Here is a 16,059-nt window from a genome sequence, read left to right on the forward strand (position 1 = left end):
AGCTTGTCCCATTAGGGGCTATCATAAAGCATAATTCCCAATTCTGAACCTTAGCGTCCAAAATGTGGGTGCCTGCATGAACCCTCCAAGCTTAATTACCAGCTTGGATCTGATAGCGCTGCCACAGCCGAAATTCCAGTGTCTGGCTCACTCTTGGTCTCCCCAAAACCCTTCCTGGGGGACCCCAAGACTCAGATGCCCTGAGTCTACACAAAGGGAATAACCCACTTCCTTCCCCCTCTTACTCCTTCAGATTTCCCGCCTGGGTACTCTAGGAGATTACCCTGCTTCAATTCCTGAACACAACACGGAGAGATCAAATGTCTCTCCCCACCCAGAGGCTATACAAATTTAAGCTTGTAACTCTAACACAAAGAGATTTTCCTTTCCCCCCTGTTTTCTTCTCTCCACCAATTCCCTGAGAAAGCTGTATCCTGGCACGAGACTCCTATCCCTTGAGCCTCAACTAGAAAAGAAAATCAACAAGTTTTAAAGAAAGCTTTATATAAAAAGAAAGAAAAAGACATAAATGTTCTCTGTTCAGGTGACAATTACAGGGTCATTGGCTTAAAAGAAACAAATGAATAAACAGCTTATTCAAAAGATACAATTTAAAAATTCAGCAACTACACACTGTAAATACAAAACAATATAAAACCTATATTGTCTTATACTGTACTTACAACTGGGGAACAGATTTAAAGCCTGGAGTAGAGATCACTCTCCAGAGCCGAGAGAGCACAGGGACAAAGACAAGGCACACACCCAAAATTCCTCCTGGTTTGAAAAATCCGGTTTCCTGATTGGTCCTCTGGTCAGGTGTTTGGTTCCCTTTGTTAACCCTTTAGAGGTAAAAGAAACAGTAACCTTTAGCTATCTGTTTATGACAGGGGCTGTTCCATGTCTTCCTGGAAAGGGCAATTTCTCTAGATCTCCCAGAAGGTCTCAGAACTGTCCCATCACCATGGTGTTACTAACTTAGCTACTATTGTATCACGGTTCCGCTGAGAGGCCCCATGCGCAATCAGAGCCCCATTGTGCCTGGCACTGTACTAGAGCCAGTCCCTGCCCCAAAGATGTGACAGATCAATGAGACCATCCAGCTACAGTGCAGGAGAAAAGGAGTGGCATTAGCTATGTTGTACCCTGAGGCCCAGAAAGACCTTTAAGCTTGGAGCATCACTACATCTGGATACCTCATGGGCTAAGCAGTAGGCAAGACTGACCCGGGCTGAGGCTGGGGAGTGGGTGTCCCAAAGAGGGTGTAGCTTTGCTAGGTGGCCAGCAGCAACCTGACTGAGCGACGTTCTGATAAGGGGATGTGCCCTGCGGTGCTTTGTTACCACGTTTAGGGCCAGTCGAGTGATGCAGTCCATGGTGTTTGTGTGTCTTGCTGTTGTATCTGTCTCTCTTAGGCACTGCCCTGACTCCCCGCACCACAGGAGCTGAGTGCCTCCTGAATCTTCATGTATTATCCTCACACACCTCTAGGGGGCAGCACAGAGCTATCAACCCCATTATACAGATGGGTAGCAGAGGGTCAAAGGGCCAGATCCTCAAAGTATTTAGGCACCTAACTGCCTTTGGAGGGCTGGACTAGAGAAATTAAGGGCTGGTTTTCAAAGGTATTTAGGCACCTAACAATGCCAATAGGCTTTTGAAAATCCCACTGGGCACCTAGCTGCATTGGGTAACTAGATACTTCTGGAAATCTGGCCCTAAGTGACTTGCCCACGGTCCCACAGGAGACTGAGGCAGAGGGCAGAACTGTACCCATCTCGCCCAAGCCCAGGCTGGTGCTCTAACCACTACCCAGTCTTTCTGCTTCATTCTCTACTTTTCTCTCTGTTTCTGACCAACTCAGGGGAGTGTGGAGGCTAATTTGCAGCATTTGCTCCAGCCAGAGGGGAGATAGGTCTTTAGCCCCTCATGGGAGACAGGGCAACGGTGGGTCTATTTCTCTTTGTCTGCCTTGTCTTTTAGCTTGATAAATACGGTAGCAGAGTGGGCATCTGTGTTTGTAGCCCATGGGGAAACACAAAGGGAACTGGAGTTATGCAGGCAGGAACGGTGGAAGAAGAGCTGTTGGTTGATGTTTTAGGAGAGAAGCTGAATCAGAAGAAAGAATTTGTGTACTTGTGTTCTGTGAGTGTAAGGTGACTGCTGGACCCTCACTGGAACTTAGTGAGGCTTTTTAGAAAGGGTGATGAGAAATCAGGACCCTGAGACTGACAGTCCCCAGGGGCAATGGGGAGAGGCCAATGCCCCAGGTCAGCCTGATTGACGAGGCAGGTAGGCCAATGAGGGAGTCAGGGAGTCCCATCCTCTGTGTGAGCTGGAGCTGCCTGGCCAGAGGGGCTGAGCTAAGGAGAGAGCAGGAGCCTGAGGGGCCAGAGGAGCAGCCCAGGTTGCTGGGTACAGAGCAGCGGCAGTGCCGAGGCAGAGTGTAACTGGGGCTGAGGCTGGGGCTGGGGCTGGGGCCGGGGCTGGAGCTGGAGCAGTCCGGAGCTGGGTGCAGTGAGCAGCTGCGGAGAGCGAGGGGGACCCTGGGCAGAGGGCCCAGTGCAGGGAGACACCCCCAGCCAAGAGGCCCTGCAGGCCAGACTTGGGGGGGGGGTTGGTAACCCCGATGGGGGGTGGTGGGTGACACTGGGGGGAAGGGTCATGCCAACTAGAGCCTGAAGGCGTGTGACCACTGCCAGAGCAAGTGTCCGACCCGCAGCATCCCTGCAGCACAGCCAGGGCCTGGGCAGGGGCCTGGGACGTGTGAGGAATGAGGTGTGAACTGACCTGACAGTCCAGCCAGGGCTGGTTGTGATGTCCCCGTGCCACAGAGCCGGGTGACAGGTTTTCCTTTCACCTTTCCCATTCTTTCCTTATTTTTTTTTAAATTGATTGCTCTTTAATACATTGTATTTGCTTTGAACTCTAGGCAATGATCAGTGGGTCAGGGAAGTGTCCAGTGCACAGAGAGCACCTCAGAGTGGGGACACCCAAGCCCCTGCCCTAAGTGACCATGACAAGGTGGGGGGGTTGAGTCCCCCAGGAATCCTGGGCCCACCCTTGTTGGGGTTACAAGGACTCTGCCACATAGGAGAGTGGAAGGGGAGCCCTCTAGGTCAGGGAGGCCTCTGGGTAAAGGGAGTGGGAGCGAGGACTCAGATCCTTTTGCTAGCCCATTTCACCGGGGTAGTGTATAAGCCAGGAAAGTTCCCCGCAATAGCGGGACCATTCCCCTGCTCACGTTAGTGCCACTGGGGAGAGGGCTGGTGAATTAAAAGAGCAATGTGCATGGGTGGCAGCACTACTGTGGGATCAACAGTTAAGGCACAAATTGAAATGAGACGTGTACGCTGCGTGTGTCTGTCCCTGCCTGCTCTCTGGTTTGGAAACAGTAGGTCTTACGGAGATGGGAGAAAAGAAGATACAGGCAGTAGAAAATAATATACTGAGGAGAATGGCAGGCAGGCGGTGGGTAGACAGTGTGCACATGGAAGGAATTAGCCACTCCCCAGCCTGCCCAGGTATCCTTCCCCCCTCTGCCCCCAACCACTCCCCAGCCTGCCTGCGTATCCTTCCCCCACCTCCCAACCACTCCCCAGCCCGTCCTGGTATCCTTCCCCCCCAACAACTCCCCAGCCTGCCCGGGTATCCTTCCCCACTCTCTCCTCAAACACTTCCCAGCCTGCCTGGGTATCCTTCCCCCCCTCCAACCACTCCCCAGCCCGTCCTGGTATCTTTCCCCCCCAACAACTCCCCAGCCTGCCTGGGTATCCTCTCCGATGCGCAACCCGCCCCAGTATCCTCCCCACTCCATGTAACAAGTAGTAGCAGCCGGAGAGTGTTAGGGCAGTTAGACAGTTTGGATTAACTTGCCCAGGGCTGTCATGGAGATGGGGCAGACTAGAGGAGACATAGGCCTAGGACACATCTGTGCTGCTGCACAAAGGATAGTCTCCAGCACAAGAGGTTCTCTCCAGCCCCGTCCTCTATCATCATCCCAAGAGCTTCACACAATGGCCACAATGTTCCAGAGGACTGAGGTTCTGAACAGATTTCCCGAGTGTGCTGTTCAGAGTCAGGGCCATGTGTTCTTGGGTGCACACTGGCTGCTGGATTCTTTTGGAAATCTGGCCCCACTTGTCGGGGCCAGGCACCCAAAAATCCAGCCTGCCACAGAGTTCTCTGGAAAATCCTGGCCATAGTGTGAGGCTGTTGTGCGAATGGGGTAAGATAGAGCTGGAAAGGAAGATTTTGCCCTAGCTGGAAAGGAAGATCACAGTGCGAATTTAGTGACACCCCTACACAAAATCATATGAGCCTTTCCTTGGAGTGCCCTTGCATGGAGGGGACACACGGACACACAGCTTTCTCAGGTGTTACCTTCAGCTCTAATGAAGAGGCTTGAATCTCCAGCTTGTTTTTTTCCATCTCACTTGCTTGTTGAAGGTGCCTCAAGGCCTGTTCTCTGTGGACACAAGTCCCTCCTTTAGTGAAACTGCTGTTGTCTGGAAGAGCCTCCACCCTCCACCCCACCCACTGTTGCACCATCTTTTATGTGGCAAAGTCTGTGACCATGGACCTGGGGGGTCTGTCATGTCTTGAGAGGTTCCAGTCGCATGTAACTCACGCTGCTCTTGTCACAGCTGCACATGGTCCCATATGGCTTCATGGCTCAAGAGTACTGAGCGGAGCCCCAAGCAGGGAGATTGAGATCCTATAAGGGGGGGTGCTCCTCCCACTGGTAACCAACCTGCTCCCTGTTAAACAGAGGTGGGTAACATGAGCCCATGCACATGCAGGGCCAGACTGCGGTGTAGGTAGCATGGGAGGAAGAGTCTGCATGGGGGGCTGCACACCACGAGACTCTGTGCTTGGGGGGTCAGATTGTGCCCCAGAGATCAGTGCACAGAAGGACTCCCATGCACCGGTCCTATGAGCAACGGGAGAACATCAGCCACTCCTGCAGCAGCATCCCTGCCCTGTCCCTCCACCCAGGCAGGGCATGTGGAGAGGGGTGGGTAGACAGGGTGGAGCTGATGCTCCCCTTGGAAACCTACAGGGATTATGCAGGCAAGTTAGTCCAGCCTGAGGCCCCCCCACCGAGGCTAGAGGGGGTCTCCAGAAGAGAGAAGTGCTGGCAGTTCAGCTCTCCCAGGAGCAGAGAAAGGTGACATATCCTGGAGCTAATAGAGAGAGACAGGGGCCTTTAGCAGATCCCTAGGGAGACTCCCCACACTAAGGGTGGAGAGAGGAGCCTGATGGAAAAGTCAGGACAACACTTTGTGAGGGGCATCTTGCAGGGAAAGCCCATCCCTGCCCTCTCCCACAGCTTTCCCCACTGCACAACATGACCCAGGCCAGTGCAAGGATCTAGTGCCATGGCTGGTGCTATCCTCTCCCAAAGGGGCAGGGCCTAGTTTGCTCCTCCCCCTAGGGTGACCAGATAGCAAGTGTGAAAAATTGGGTCAGGGGGTGGAGGGTAATAGGTGCCTATGTAAGAAAAAGCTCCAAAGACCAGTACTGTCCCTATAAAATTGGGACATCTGGTCACCCTACCTCCCCCTCTCCCTGGCCCATCCCACTCCTAACATGGGGCCACCATCCAGCCCTCAGCCTGGCTCTTCTGGCTGAAAGGGGCCCTATCAATCTAGTTTCCAAGGGGTCCCACCAGTTCCCATCTCTTCTGCTCTGGAAGACCTGGGGCCCAGCTCCACCCTAGTGCAGCAGTTAAGCACTGGCTCTCAGTTGCTCTTCTAGCACTGGGCTTCCATGTGGGGAGCCTACCAGAACCTGCCTGTGGCAGCCTTCACGCCATGGTGGAAGGGCTTGCTTTATAACCAGGTTTTTAATAAACCACCCTCCTGGCACAGGATGGGCACCTGGGCCCCAATAGATGACTCAGCTGCAGCTACCTACGTTATCACTGTATTAGAGACAGCTTGGGATCCGGGTGTGCTGACCCCAGCTGGTGAACGTCTTAGGGATATGGCCCAGCTCCAGCTTTTGGCTTGTGGGTCTAAAGAGAACTTGCCTCCTGAGCCAGAAGTGCCTCACACGCCTGGTTCTTGGCATTCCCAGTGCTGACTCTGGAGCAGGCAATGCTGGCTGCCACACATTGCGGCATCTAGGTAGTTTCTGACACGTGCCCAAGAGAAATATTTCCCTTTAATAACTAGCACGATCCCTCTCTCTGGTGGCCGGAGCGAGGTTCGACGCAGCAGAGATAGTAGCTTGCTAGAGATGGGTTTGAACCAAAACTCTTGACCCAAACTGCCCCCCTCTTTCAGAATGCTGGACCCGGATCTCTCTGTAGGTCACTGGCCCTGGCATTGGGCCCCCTCTGCTGCCACTGCTATAAATGAGGTGATTGCAGCAGCCAGGCAGAGGCACAGAAATGCCCACCTGAGAAGCAATACACTGTTTCTTTCCCACGTGCATCTCCACTTTCCACATGGGGGCGATGTGTCTCCTAGGGATGTCCCAAAGGCTAGTGGAGCAGAGCTTTGGTCTACCTGGAGCCACGTTAGAGGGGACAGGTCTGGATTTGCACTCACCACCTCATAACATTGCAGGTCTTGGTGGAAGCCTGCCATGGCTGTTCCATTCACAGACAGGGCCAGGCTCATTCCCAGTGCAGCTCCACTGGAGTCACACCAGGGATGATTCTGGCCCATACCTTTTAAAGTTACACGGTAGGGGAGTTGTGCCATGCAGTGGAGACAGCACAGCCTCCCCTGGGGTTTTCTTAATGGGGACGGCATATGGAGCACCCACAGCTCAGTACTGCCCTAGGACTGAATCCTTGCTAGCTCCGTACCTCTCTGCCAGCTGGTGCTCCAGAGAGGCGACGAGTTGTTCCAGTCTCAGCTTCTCTGAGCTGCATTCAGTGTACTGGCAATAGACAGAGGATGCAGGTTAGCATTACTCAGTGAAGTCACCTACTTCATCATCAGCTGCACCTGCTGTCTGCTAGCTACTTATGCAAGGGCTATTTGAGTTACCCCAGATGAGGAACTAGCGCAGACAAGCCCTGTGGTATCGCTGCTGGTGTTCCTTATTCACAGGCACTACAATGGCTGGTTCTGGGCTGTAGTCTTACCCCAGGGAGTCACCTACCTGACACCAGAGTAGGGCTCTTTGCTGGTGAATCTAATTTGCTAATGTCCAAGAAAAGGGGGTAGGCAGCTCAGACTGGGGTTGAGGTAGATCTCCACAAACAGCCAGGGACTAATCCAGCCACCTGCCAGGCATGTGCAGTGAACTCTGGGGAACCACTAACGGGAGCTGATCCAACCAATGGAGACGTACAGGCACAGAAACACACACTACTTTGAGATGAGTCCATCTGAGGGGAGAGGCAGCCTGGTTCCATGGACAGGGAATTGTCCTGGGACTCAGGAGACTAGGCTGGTCAATGGAGTGACCATGTGCAAGTCACTTCCCTTCTCATCCCATCCTTTGTCTGGCTTGTCTGTTTTGACTGGATGCTCTTTAGATCAGGGGAAGTCTCTCACTCTGGCTGTGTCTACGCTGCATTTGGGAGGTGTAATTGCAGCCTGTGTACAGTCCTGATCAGTTAAGAACTAAGGCAGCCTGTGCCATCACTGCCAAGGCTACACTGCTATTTTTAGTGAGTGGCTCCATCCAAGCTAGCTCAGGCATGCTGCAATCACACCTCCTGATTGCAGTGTAAACATATCCTCTGTGTTTGTACAGTGCCTAGCACAACAGGGCCTTGATCTCATCTGGGGCCCCTAACTGCTCCTGGAATACAAATAATAGTATAATAACCCAGCATGTCTCTGCAGGACGTTCAGACAAGTTTGGTACCTGGCTCCTGGACAATTCTAACTCCAGCCGTTGTTCTTCCAGTGCCATATCACGTGTTTTCAGCATGCCCCAAACCTTCTGCAGCTCTTCTCGGACCAGCACTAACTCTGTGTCTACTTCCTCCAGGGAGGCCTGAAGCATGAGAGAGAAAAACTGGCATTGGACCCCTCTGCCAACAAGCTGTGGAGGAGGAGCAGAGAGTCAGACGCCATTGGGGGGGTATTCCATTTCCAAGCACATTTATGAAAGAGATTCCAGATATGACAGTGATAGGTACTTTAGAAATAGATGTAATATACAACCAGATGCATTCCCTGATCTCAACAGGCTGTTCTAGCCACAATCATGCAGCAGATATTGCCGCACACCAGATCCTATACCAGCCCCGGCTGTGGGACGCAACCAACTTCAGGTGTTAGCTACAGATGTCCACAAAAGCCAGCGTGAGCCTATGAAGTATTGTCAATGGGTCACCATAGTTCCCAACAATACTCATTACATGCCAACACCCAGGAGAAGTGATGCCAGTGGAAGGTGAGGGTGGGTATCTCACCCACAAACTGTCCATGGGTCCTGACACAATGCCAGGCATGGATCAGTCATGGAATTCATGTCCAAGCAAAACCTTCGACCCTCATAGAACTCTCCCAAAAGTTCCCAGGGCCGAGTCTGAGACCCACCCAAATGTACTGGCCTTGATTGTACAATGAGATCTCCTGGGCTGGCATGCTGCCTCTTGGAAGGTCAGAGTCCAAAATGCTCAACCAAATGGTGGCCTAAATGCTGGACTCTTGTGGGAAAAAAGCTATGTGCCACACAGAATAACACTCAGACCCTTGAAATGCAGCGTATTCCTGACAGAGAGAAGTGGACGCAGCTTGTTCCAGGATTAAGCCCCCTCTCGAACCTTCTGCATGTTTCCTGGCTTGTTTGGGAAACAGAGGGAGGCTCTACACTGGGTGTGATTATTATGGCCATTGTCACCATATTCTTGGGTTAACAGTGACTATATTCATCTAATAATATTTTCCATTTATTTCAACACCTTCCATTTCCCAGGACCCTGTCATTCTTCCCCATTGGAGAGGCAGGGTCACCCAGGGGTTAGGACTTGAAAGAGCTGGGATCAATTCCTTATTCTAGCATAGACCTTCTGGTGTGACCCTGGGCACATCACTCAGCCTCTCTGCACCCTGGCTGTACGACAGGGTAACAGCACTGTCCAACCACACAGGGGGCTGGGAAGAGCAATATATTGAAGATGACAAGGTGCTCAGAGACAACAGTACTGAGGAGCAGATAAGAGCCTCAAGCAGAGCACCACATTTCTGCCAGACTCACAGAGCAAAACAAGTGCTTGTTTATTTCAGACTAAGGAAAACAACAGACCAAGGACAAAATGCTCCAGGGCCAGATCCTCAGCCAGTGTAAATCTACGTGACTCCGCAGGCTTTAAATCAAGCACATTCGTAAGTGCTTCATTCAGCTGGGGCATCAGGCCCCTAGAACTGGCTGCTCTGAGAGTCCACAGGCCACCCCTGCCAAGATGAGTTACTGAACACCACTGGCATGGCTGCAGTTGTACCTTGTACCAAGTCACTCTAACTGTTAAGACGTCAGGGTAGATCCTCTCACCTTGATGTCTCCTGGCTGCTTTAGTTTCAGTTCTTCTAATTCCTAGCAGTAAAAGAAAGGAGATTTAGTCTCCCTGCTCATTCTCTTCCCAGGTGCCCTCCTCATGCTGTTCCCAGGTCTGCATGCAGGGACTTTCTTCTCCTGGAAGGTGCGTGGTTCATTTTCACATGTCCTTATCTCTTGGCATCCCCTGCAGGGGTGCACATATTCATCCCCACCATGCCCTGAGACTTGTCCCGTCCTGGCACATCCCCACAGTGGGGGAATCTCTGTATTTCCTTTGTGTAACTATCCTCTGCTCAGTGTCTCACTCCTAGTTTTCTGTCGTTGGGCTCTGCAGAACCCCCTGAACCCCATAGTTAGGAGAAGTTCCTTAGTCACATGGGAACAGACTGCGCTCTCCATTAGCCAGTATGAGCCCAGAGCAACTCCACTGCCTGTGAATTCACCCTGGCATAAGAGTAGAATCTGGCCCAGAGATTCTTCCCTAGGAGGCACTCATCAGCAGGAAGGGACCACACACTCCATGATACCCATCCTGTCCTCTGCAGAGCACTCTGGGATTCCTAGCCTCCCCCTCCATCACCTCCTCTGTGTCTACACACAACAGCTGTAAAGTACACATCCAGCCCGCACCTCTCTCAGAGTGCAGATCAGCGCCTCCTTTTCCTGCCGGGATGCAGTCTCCTTCTGGAGCTTCTGCTTCAGGCTTTCCACCTCAGACAGGCCCCCTGAGGCCATCAAGCCCTGGGGACTCTCCAGGGCCAACGGCTCTCCTTGAGGACTGGACATCTGAAAACTGAGATACAAAGCAGACACCATTCACCATCAGTGGACATGGTCCTCATTTCAGCAGAGTCCCTGGAAGGACCTTCATTCTGCTCTACAGCATTGTCTAGGGTGTCCTCCGACTCCCCCAGGGGCTGCGATCATCACTTTAAGAGCCCCAAAACAGATAAAAGTCTGATCCATGTTTGCTTTCCTTCCAGGTCTCCCTTTTCCTGTTCCCCTTTTCAGGCTGCAGGATGGCCATCCCGCAAGGCAGGCCATGGGTAACATGCTGCCTGGAGAATGGGGTGGGTAAGACAGTCGGATGTGCTGCTAGATATGTGGCATAGTGAGTATGGGTATGTCAGAGCAGCATGTAGGATGGGACTGATGGACTCACAAACCATGCTGTGGTGCTCACCTTCTTGGAGAGGACACAGGACAATCCATCTCTAAGCCAGATGTTGCTGTGGTATTGGAGGCTGTTGGGAACTTGATCTGCTGGAAAATACACACAGAGATGTCACCTAGGCAACAGCAGCTCAGACCTGTTGCTCCCTGGTGCACAGCTCACACCTTGTCCTCTGCAAAGAGGTGGCTGAATCTGGACTCCCACTGCAGCGGAAACACATCAACATCACCTCCCAGCCAGTGACCTCAAAGCCCCACTGCTCCCTAGTGGGGTTGGTCAGTATCATTAACCCCAGTTTACCAGAAAGGAAACTGAGGCACAAAGAGGTGCCGCGACTTGCCCACGGTCACAGAGCAAGTCAGTGAATGAGCCAGGAACAGAACCCAGGTGTCCTAACTGTTGGGGTTGTGCTTTAGCCACAAGCCCTGACTTCTTGGCTACTATTGTTAAGTATCTGTTAATTCTTTAGATGCGTTCTTAGGGTATCTGCAGCTCACAGCTAGAGCTAGACTGGACAGGGACACTGCAGGTCCCAATTTCCATGGCATTTCTAAACCAGATGATCACGCCCAGGAAGTGGTTAAAGCCCTGATCTCGCATCAGAATCTGCTATCACAGGCCTGCGCAGTAGACAGGGGCAGGAAGATCTGTGACTATGGAGTCTACTGCAGGATCGGGGCCTAAGCTAGACAGTGTCTGATATACTAGACGTGTACCATTGCCCTCTACCAAGGAAGGATGAGTTGGCACGTCTGTAACAGTCCTTTCTACCAGCTGAATGAACAGCGTTATCTCTTTAGCTCAACAGACAGAGGCTTCTGTAGTCAGAGCAGTAAGTGCTGAGCTTGAATCCTGTTACTGTCACCTGACTGGTAGCTAAGCAGAGTGCAGGCCAAAATTCAGCCAAAATTCAAAGCACAGATGTGCACACAACTCTGCGCTGCTCCAGTACAATCACTGAACAGAATAGGTGGAAAAGCAACAATGGTCATGGGATACTAAAGTTCCAGGCCAGTTCAGAGACACAGCTGGATCAGCCCCATGTAGGCTGGATGCTATAAGGGCTGAGGAGCACAATTAAAATGAAGGGTATTTAAACGTACAATGAAATTGCTATGGAGTCACCGTGCTGTCACTTGAGAATTACGGAGGTTGCAGCACCAAGCAATAGAAAATAGCTCAATAGGGATCCTGGCACAGATGTGGGTACAATACCCAGGCCTGCCCCAGAGAAACCTACAGTGGTACCAACCTCATGTGGTGGAGCAACATTGTCCCAGTGCCGGGACTGCAGCAGCTGCACTTTGCCATTCAGAGCCTGACTGCGGCTTTTTTCCAGCTCCAGCTCCTGCTTACAGGCGTCCAGTTCAATCCGCAGGACGGAAGCGCCATCCAGCTGCCAGAGGGGAAAGAAAGCATGATGTGTATGAACTTTCCCGATGCCCACCCTCCCAGAAAGCCATGCTTGGTGGGATACCAGTGCACGCGGATCACAGCAGCATGGCTGGCCCCTGGCTAACAGGCAATTGTTACAACACACCCGGCAGATCTCAAGGCTGGAAAAGAATAGATGGGGGATCAGAGCCAAGGGAGGAACTACCCCTTTTGTGTCCACCGCATTCCCCACTGCCAATGTGCTCTGAGGGCTGAGGAGCAGAATTATGATACAGATGTTTACACATACAATTCAGTCACTAATTATTTAGGTCATAAGCTTTTTGGGGGCAGGACCATCTCTTGGTTCTGTGTTTGTACAGCGCCTACCCCAATGGGGTCCTGGGTCATGACTGGGGCTCCTCGGCACCCCAATTTAATAATAAATGGAAACACTTTGCTGTAGGTTAGGGACTGGCAGACTGTAGAGAAATCCACCCCAAGGCGGAATCTCATTCAAAATACCTTTGGAAAAGGAAAGTCAAGGTGGGGGAGGGAGGAGCTAAGATGGAGGCCAAGGGGGTTGCATGCCATAGCAAAAGCACCACCTCCATCTGCTCTTAAGACATGACAGTGGGACCCCTAAAGGGCAGGTGTTGCAGAGCGTACAGGAGCCTGAGTATCCACAAGGATGTCATTCCTGGAGGGGAGGACCTAGTGCACTAAAGGGTCACCTGAAAGTCTCCATCATGCCAGGGTATCATGAAAGCCGGCACTAAGAGAGGGTGCTCCAGATGGACTGAGGGTAGAAATGACACGTGAATGCATGGCCTAATTGTAATGTATCCCTGTAATGGAGCCAGATCCCAGCAGGAGATATTTCCCTGGGCTTCTAGGGAGCAGAAAAGATTTACACCAGGCTCCCAAGACTGTAACTGAAACCATCATGCGTCCCTGCCACAAATCGGGCATATGGAGATAGGAACAAAGCCACTCCTACCTTCAGCTTCCTGATCTCGGACTTCATCTCAGCTTTTTCATTCTCCAGCCTCTTTATCCTGCCGCTAACAAGAAACAAATGCAGGGAACCCAGTTATATTCCAGAGAACTAGAGATTTCCACAAGGGGGCTTGGCCCCCTGGAAGCCAATCTGAGAAAGGGACAGATAGCCAAGAAGTAAACCAATAAATCTCCGGTGTCTTAAACAGGATCTCAGCCCCGGTCTTTTTGGTTTGGCAATGACAACCCAATGGAGTTTTGCTGCTGAATTCAGTGGTTCAGGACAGCTAGCATTTCACACGTTAGAGCTGGGGGTAGATTGCTACTTGTGTGCCAGTTAATAAGGGGCTGTCCTAAACCATGGCCCAGGAGCCTAAACAGAAAGTCTGGTCAACTCTGTGAGCACCAGGATCCAAAGTCAGCAACTCTGTGACCAGCAGGAGTAAAATAGGTTTCCAGGAGCCTGGAGAAGAGGCAGATGCCTGCATTGACTAGACAGCCCATCACCCTACACTTCTGGCCTAGTGGGTAGCATTGAGGGACCCAAGATCTCTCACTGTTAGAGTCTTCCTATGGTTTTACACAACAGGGAAGTTCTGGCTTGTAACTGCCTCCAACAGGATGACGGATGAACCATTCAGTTAACAAGAACAGCTGTTCCCTACTACCTTCCAAGCAAGAAATCTCCCTCTCATCACCTGCCAGTGACTTCCCAGCCAGTCAATCTAGTAGTTCTGTAGCATGACAGGAGACGCAAGAACTCACTGGGTTTCCTGGATCTCTTTGTAAAGGGCCTCTTGTTCTGAAGTCCTCTCTGAGCCTGATCCCAGTACAGACTGGAAGGAACAAATATAAGACGTTTTTCGAGTAACCTGAGTTGTTGGCTTCCCTTATTCCCGATTTGGCACCTTCCCCACCTTAACAAATCCACCTGTCCCACAGCAACTGCCTTCCTTTTGTGTGTTTGGGGGTGGGTGGCACATGGAGAGCTAGGATCTATCACAGTGAGTCCATGATGTCCTTTGCTTGGTTCCATCTTTGTTATCAACCAATCATTCACCTCCCCAGAACCCACCTGCCCCCAGGCTTGGAACTGGCCAGAACAGCAGCCTGTATTTACCCAAAGACCTCTTTCATCCCCTACAATGGCGCTGAGGCTGAACCCTGGCTTTTGGAGCTGCCCTGAACAGCCATTGACCTGTTTTGCTATGACTGAGTCAGATGTTAAAGAGGGAGTATGAAACGGGAAGTGCCAGGGCTTCAGCCAGAACTCTGCTCCTCATTCCAGCCTGCTCTGATTAACGGCTGTGACTTATGTCCCTGGATCAAGCGGTGAGATATGACACTGTGTGCAGCGTACAGCAGGGAGATGAAAATAAAAGGGAGGCAGGGGTTGGCTGGTGTCTCTGCAGCACTGTGGGCACCCAGATGTACCATTGGACACTGTGTCCAGGACGGGGGAGATGAGAGGGAGAGAGAGGAGCAGAACAACTGGCTATTAGGTGAGAGTCTCCGGGCTGGGCTATGCAGAGGGTCAGACTGGATGGTCAGAATGATCCCTTCTGGCCTTCGAACCAACGCATCTAGGAGTTCTCCCCAGAGGAGGGAAAGGGCACATACATCTCTCTGTTGCTTACTGTGTTTGTAGCCAGCTCTTGCTGTAGCTGCAGCAGCTGGGTGGCCTGTTGCTGCTCCGTCAGCTGTCTCATTAAGTCTCTGTTTTCTTCCTTCAGGCTAGAGGATAAAAAGGGGTGTAAATTTACACTGGGATGAGATTTTCAAAATGCCTGATGGGACTCAGGAGCACAAATCCCATTGACTTTGCCTGGGATGTATGATCTGAAGTCACTTAGGGGCTTTGGAAAGTCCCACCAAGAGCGCCATGGCTCCCCTCTCAGAGCCCGGACTCAGCTGGATTCAGTGGCTTGCAGGGGCCCAAATCTCCATTGTCCTGAGCCTTGGGGAGTCATTCACACCTGTGCAAAGTGGGGGCAAACAAAGGGTCAAACATTGCCTGATCAGAATGGGGCAGCACACCCACACTGCAGTGCCAGGCAGTGGTGGATGAGCCCCTTGGGGGTAGGGACCCCACTGCCCTCTAATGAATGGAAGACGAGAGCATTATGGGCCAGAAGCACAGGCAGCCCTGTGTAGAGTGGGGCAGCTGGGCTGGGACCCAGCGAGCTTTGCACTACCTTTCCATCCTCCCCCTCTTTCCTCCCAAGTTTGGGTATCTGGGACCTAAGGCTGGCACATACACTCATGTCCATTTTCAGCACCTCGGTGCCAGTCTGAACTCCCAATCCCAGACCTGGACACCCAAGTCTGAAACTAGACCCTGGGTGTGTATGTGGACACAGCGTGCCAGCCTTACTGGAGACTTCCTGGCACCAGCGGCTGTGTCCCTGGGCTGATGCAGCTGTGACTCTGCTAATGCAGAACCAGGGACGCAGGGTGAAGCCTTTGCTAGGCTGTGTCATGTGGGCAGGAGACTGCCGTTCACCGGGAGCGGCACAGTCTGTAATAGAGCCTAGGCAGGGAGAGGTTCACCCGGCTATGGCTACCCCAGTATTGAAGTCCGTGGGAACAGAATCAAGCGCCAAGTCTGTGCTGGTGCCACGTCAGGGAGAGAACTCCACTGGCCAAATGCAGCTGCAGTGTCAGGTAAGTAGGCACAACTCCATTTACGCCAGCGAGCTGTGCCTGCTTACACCGCACCTGCATTTGCCCAAAGGAGTCCAAGATTCCTCTGCAATGGATCTAGAGAAAAAGGGTTTGCTAAGGAGTTCTGCCCGCCTCTCTCTGTATGTGGAGCCCAGAGAAAGCCGCAGCCTGCAGGCAAGTGGGGAGGGATTGGGAAGTATGCAAGGAAGGCTCCAGTTCATTGTTAAGGTGGCTCCCCCATGCTAAGGCACCCAGGATGGTGTGTCTGAAAAACACTAGAGGGGACAATGGAAAAACAACCTTCTGATAAGAGAGAGGAAACCACATCACAGGGTGGCCCTAGCTGGAAAGGAAAGGGGATAAATGCAGGGATC

The 16,059-nt window shown here is 52.0% G+C and overlaps 1 protein-coding gene across 1 annotated transcript in view; it reads right to left on the reverse strand.

Annotated features, from left to right (window-relative positions):
- Positions 1-16,059, reverse strand: part of LOC116836244 (uncharacterized) — a 36,337-nt gene that overhangs the window by 897 nt on the left and 19,381 nt on the right. The window contains exons 14-24 of the mRNA XM_075069085.1: positions 14,659-14,755; positions 13,787-13,857; positions 13,023-13,086; positions 11,901-12,044; positions 10,658-10,737; positions 10,105-10,267; positions 9,469-9,510; positions 7,834-8,013; positions 6,821-6,894; positions 4,384-4,468; positions 246-296 (exon numbers count right to left, since the gene is read on the reverse strand). Of these exons, the coding sequence (XP_074925186.1) occupies positions 246-296; positions 4,384-4,468; positions 6,821-6,894; positions 7,834-8,013; positions 9,469-9,510; positions 10,105-10,267; positions 10,658-10,737; positions 11,901-12,044; positions 13,023-13,086; positions 13,787-13,857; positions 14,659-14,755 (1,051 nt within the window). The remainder of the gene's footprint in view (positions 1-245; positions 297-4,383; positions 4,469-6,820; positions 6,895-7,833; positions 8,014-9,468; positions 9,511-10,104; positions 10,268-10,657; positions 10,738-11,900; positions 12,045-13,022; positions 13,087-13,786; positions 13,858-14,658; positions 14,756-16,059) is intronic.

Source organism: Chelonoidis abingdonii, chromosome 9 (assembly GCF_003597395.2).
Source record: "Chelonoidis abingdonii isolate Lonesome George chromosome 9, CheloAbing_2.0, whole genome shotgun sequence".
NCBI lineage: Eukaryota > Metazoa > Chordata > Testudines > Testudinidae > Chelonoidis > Chelonoidis abingdonii.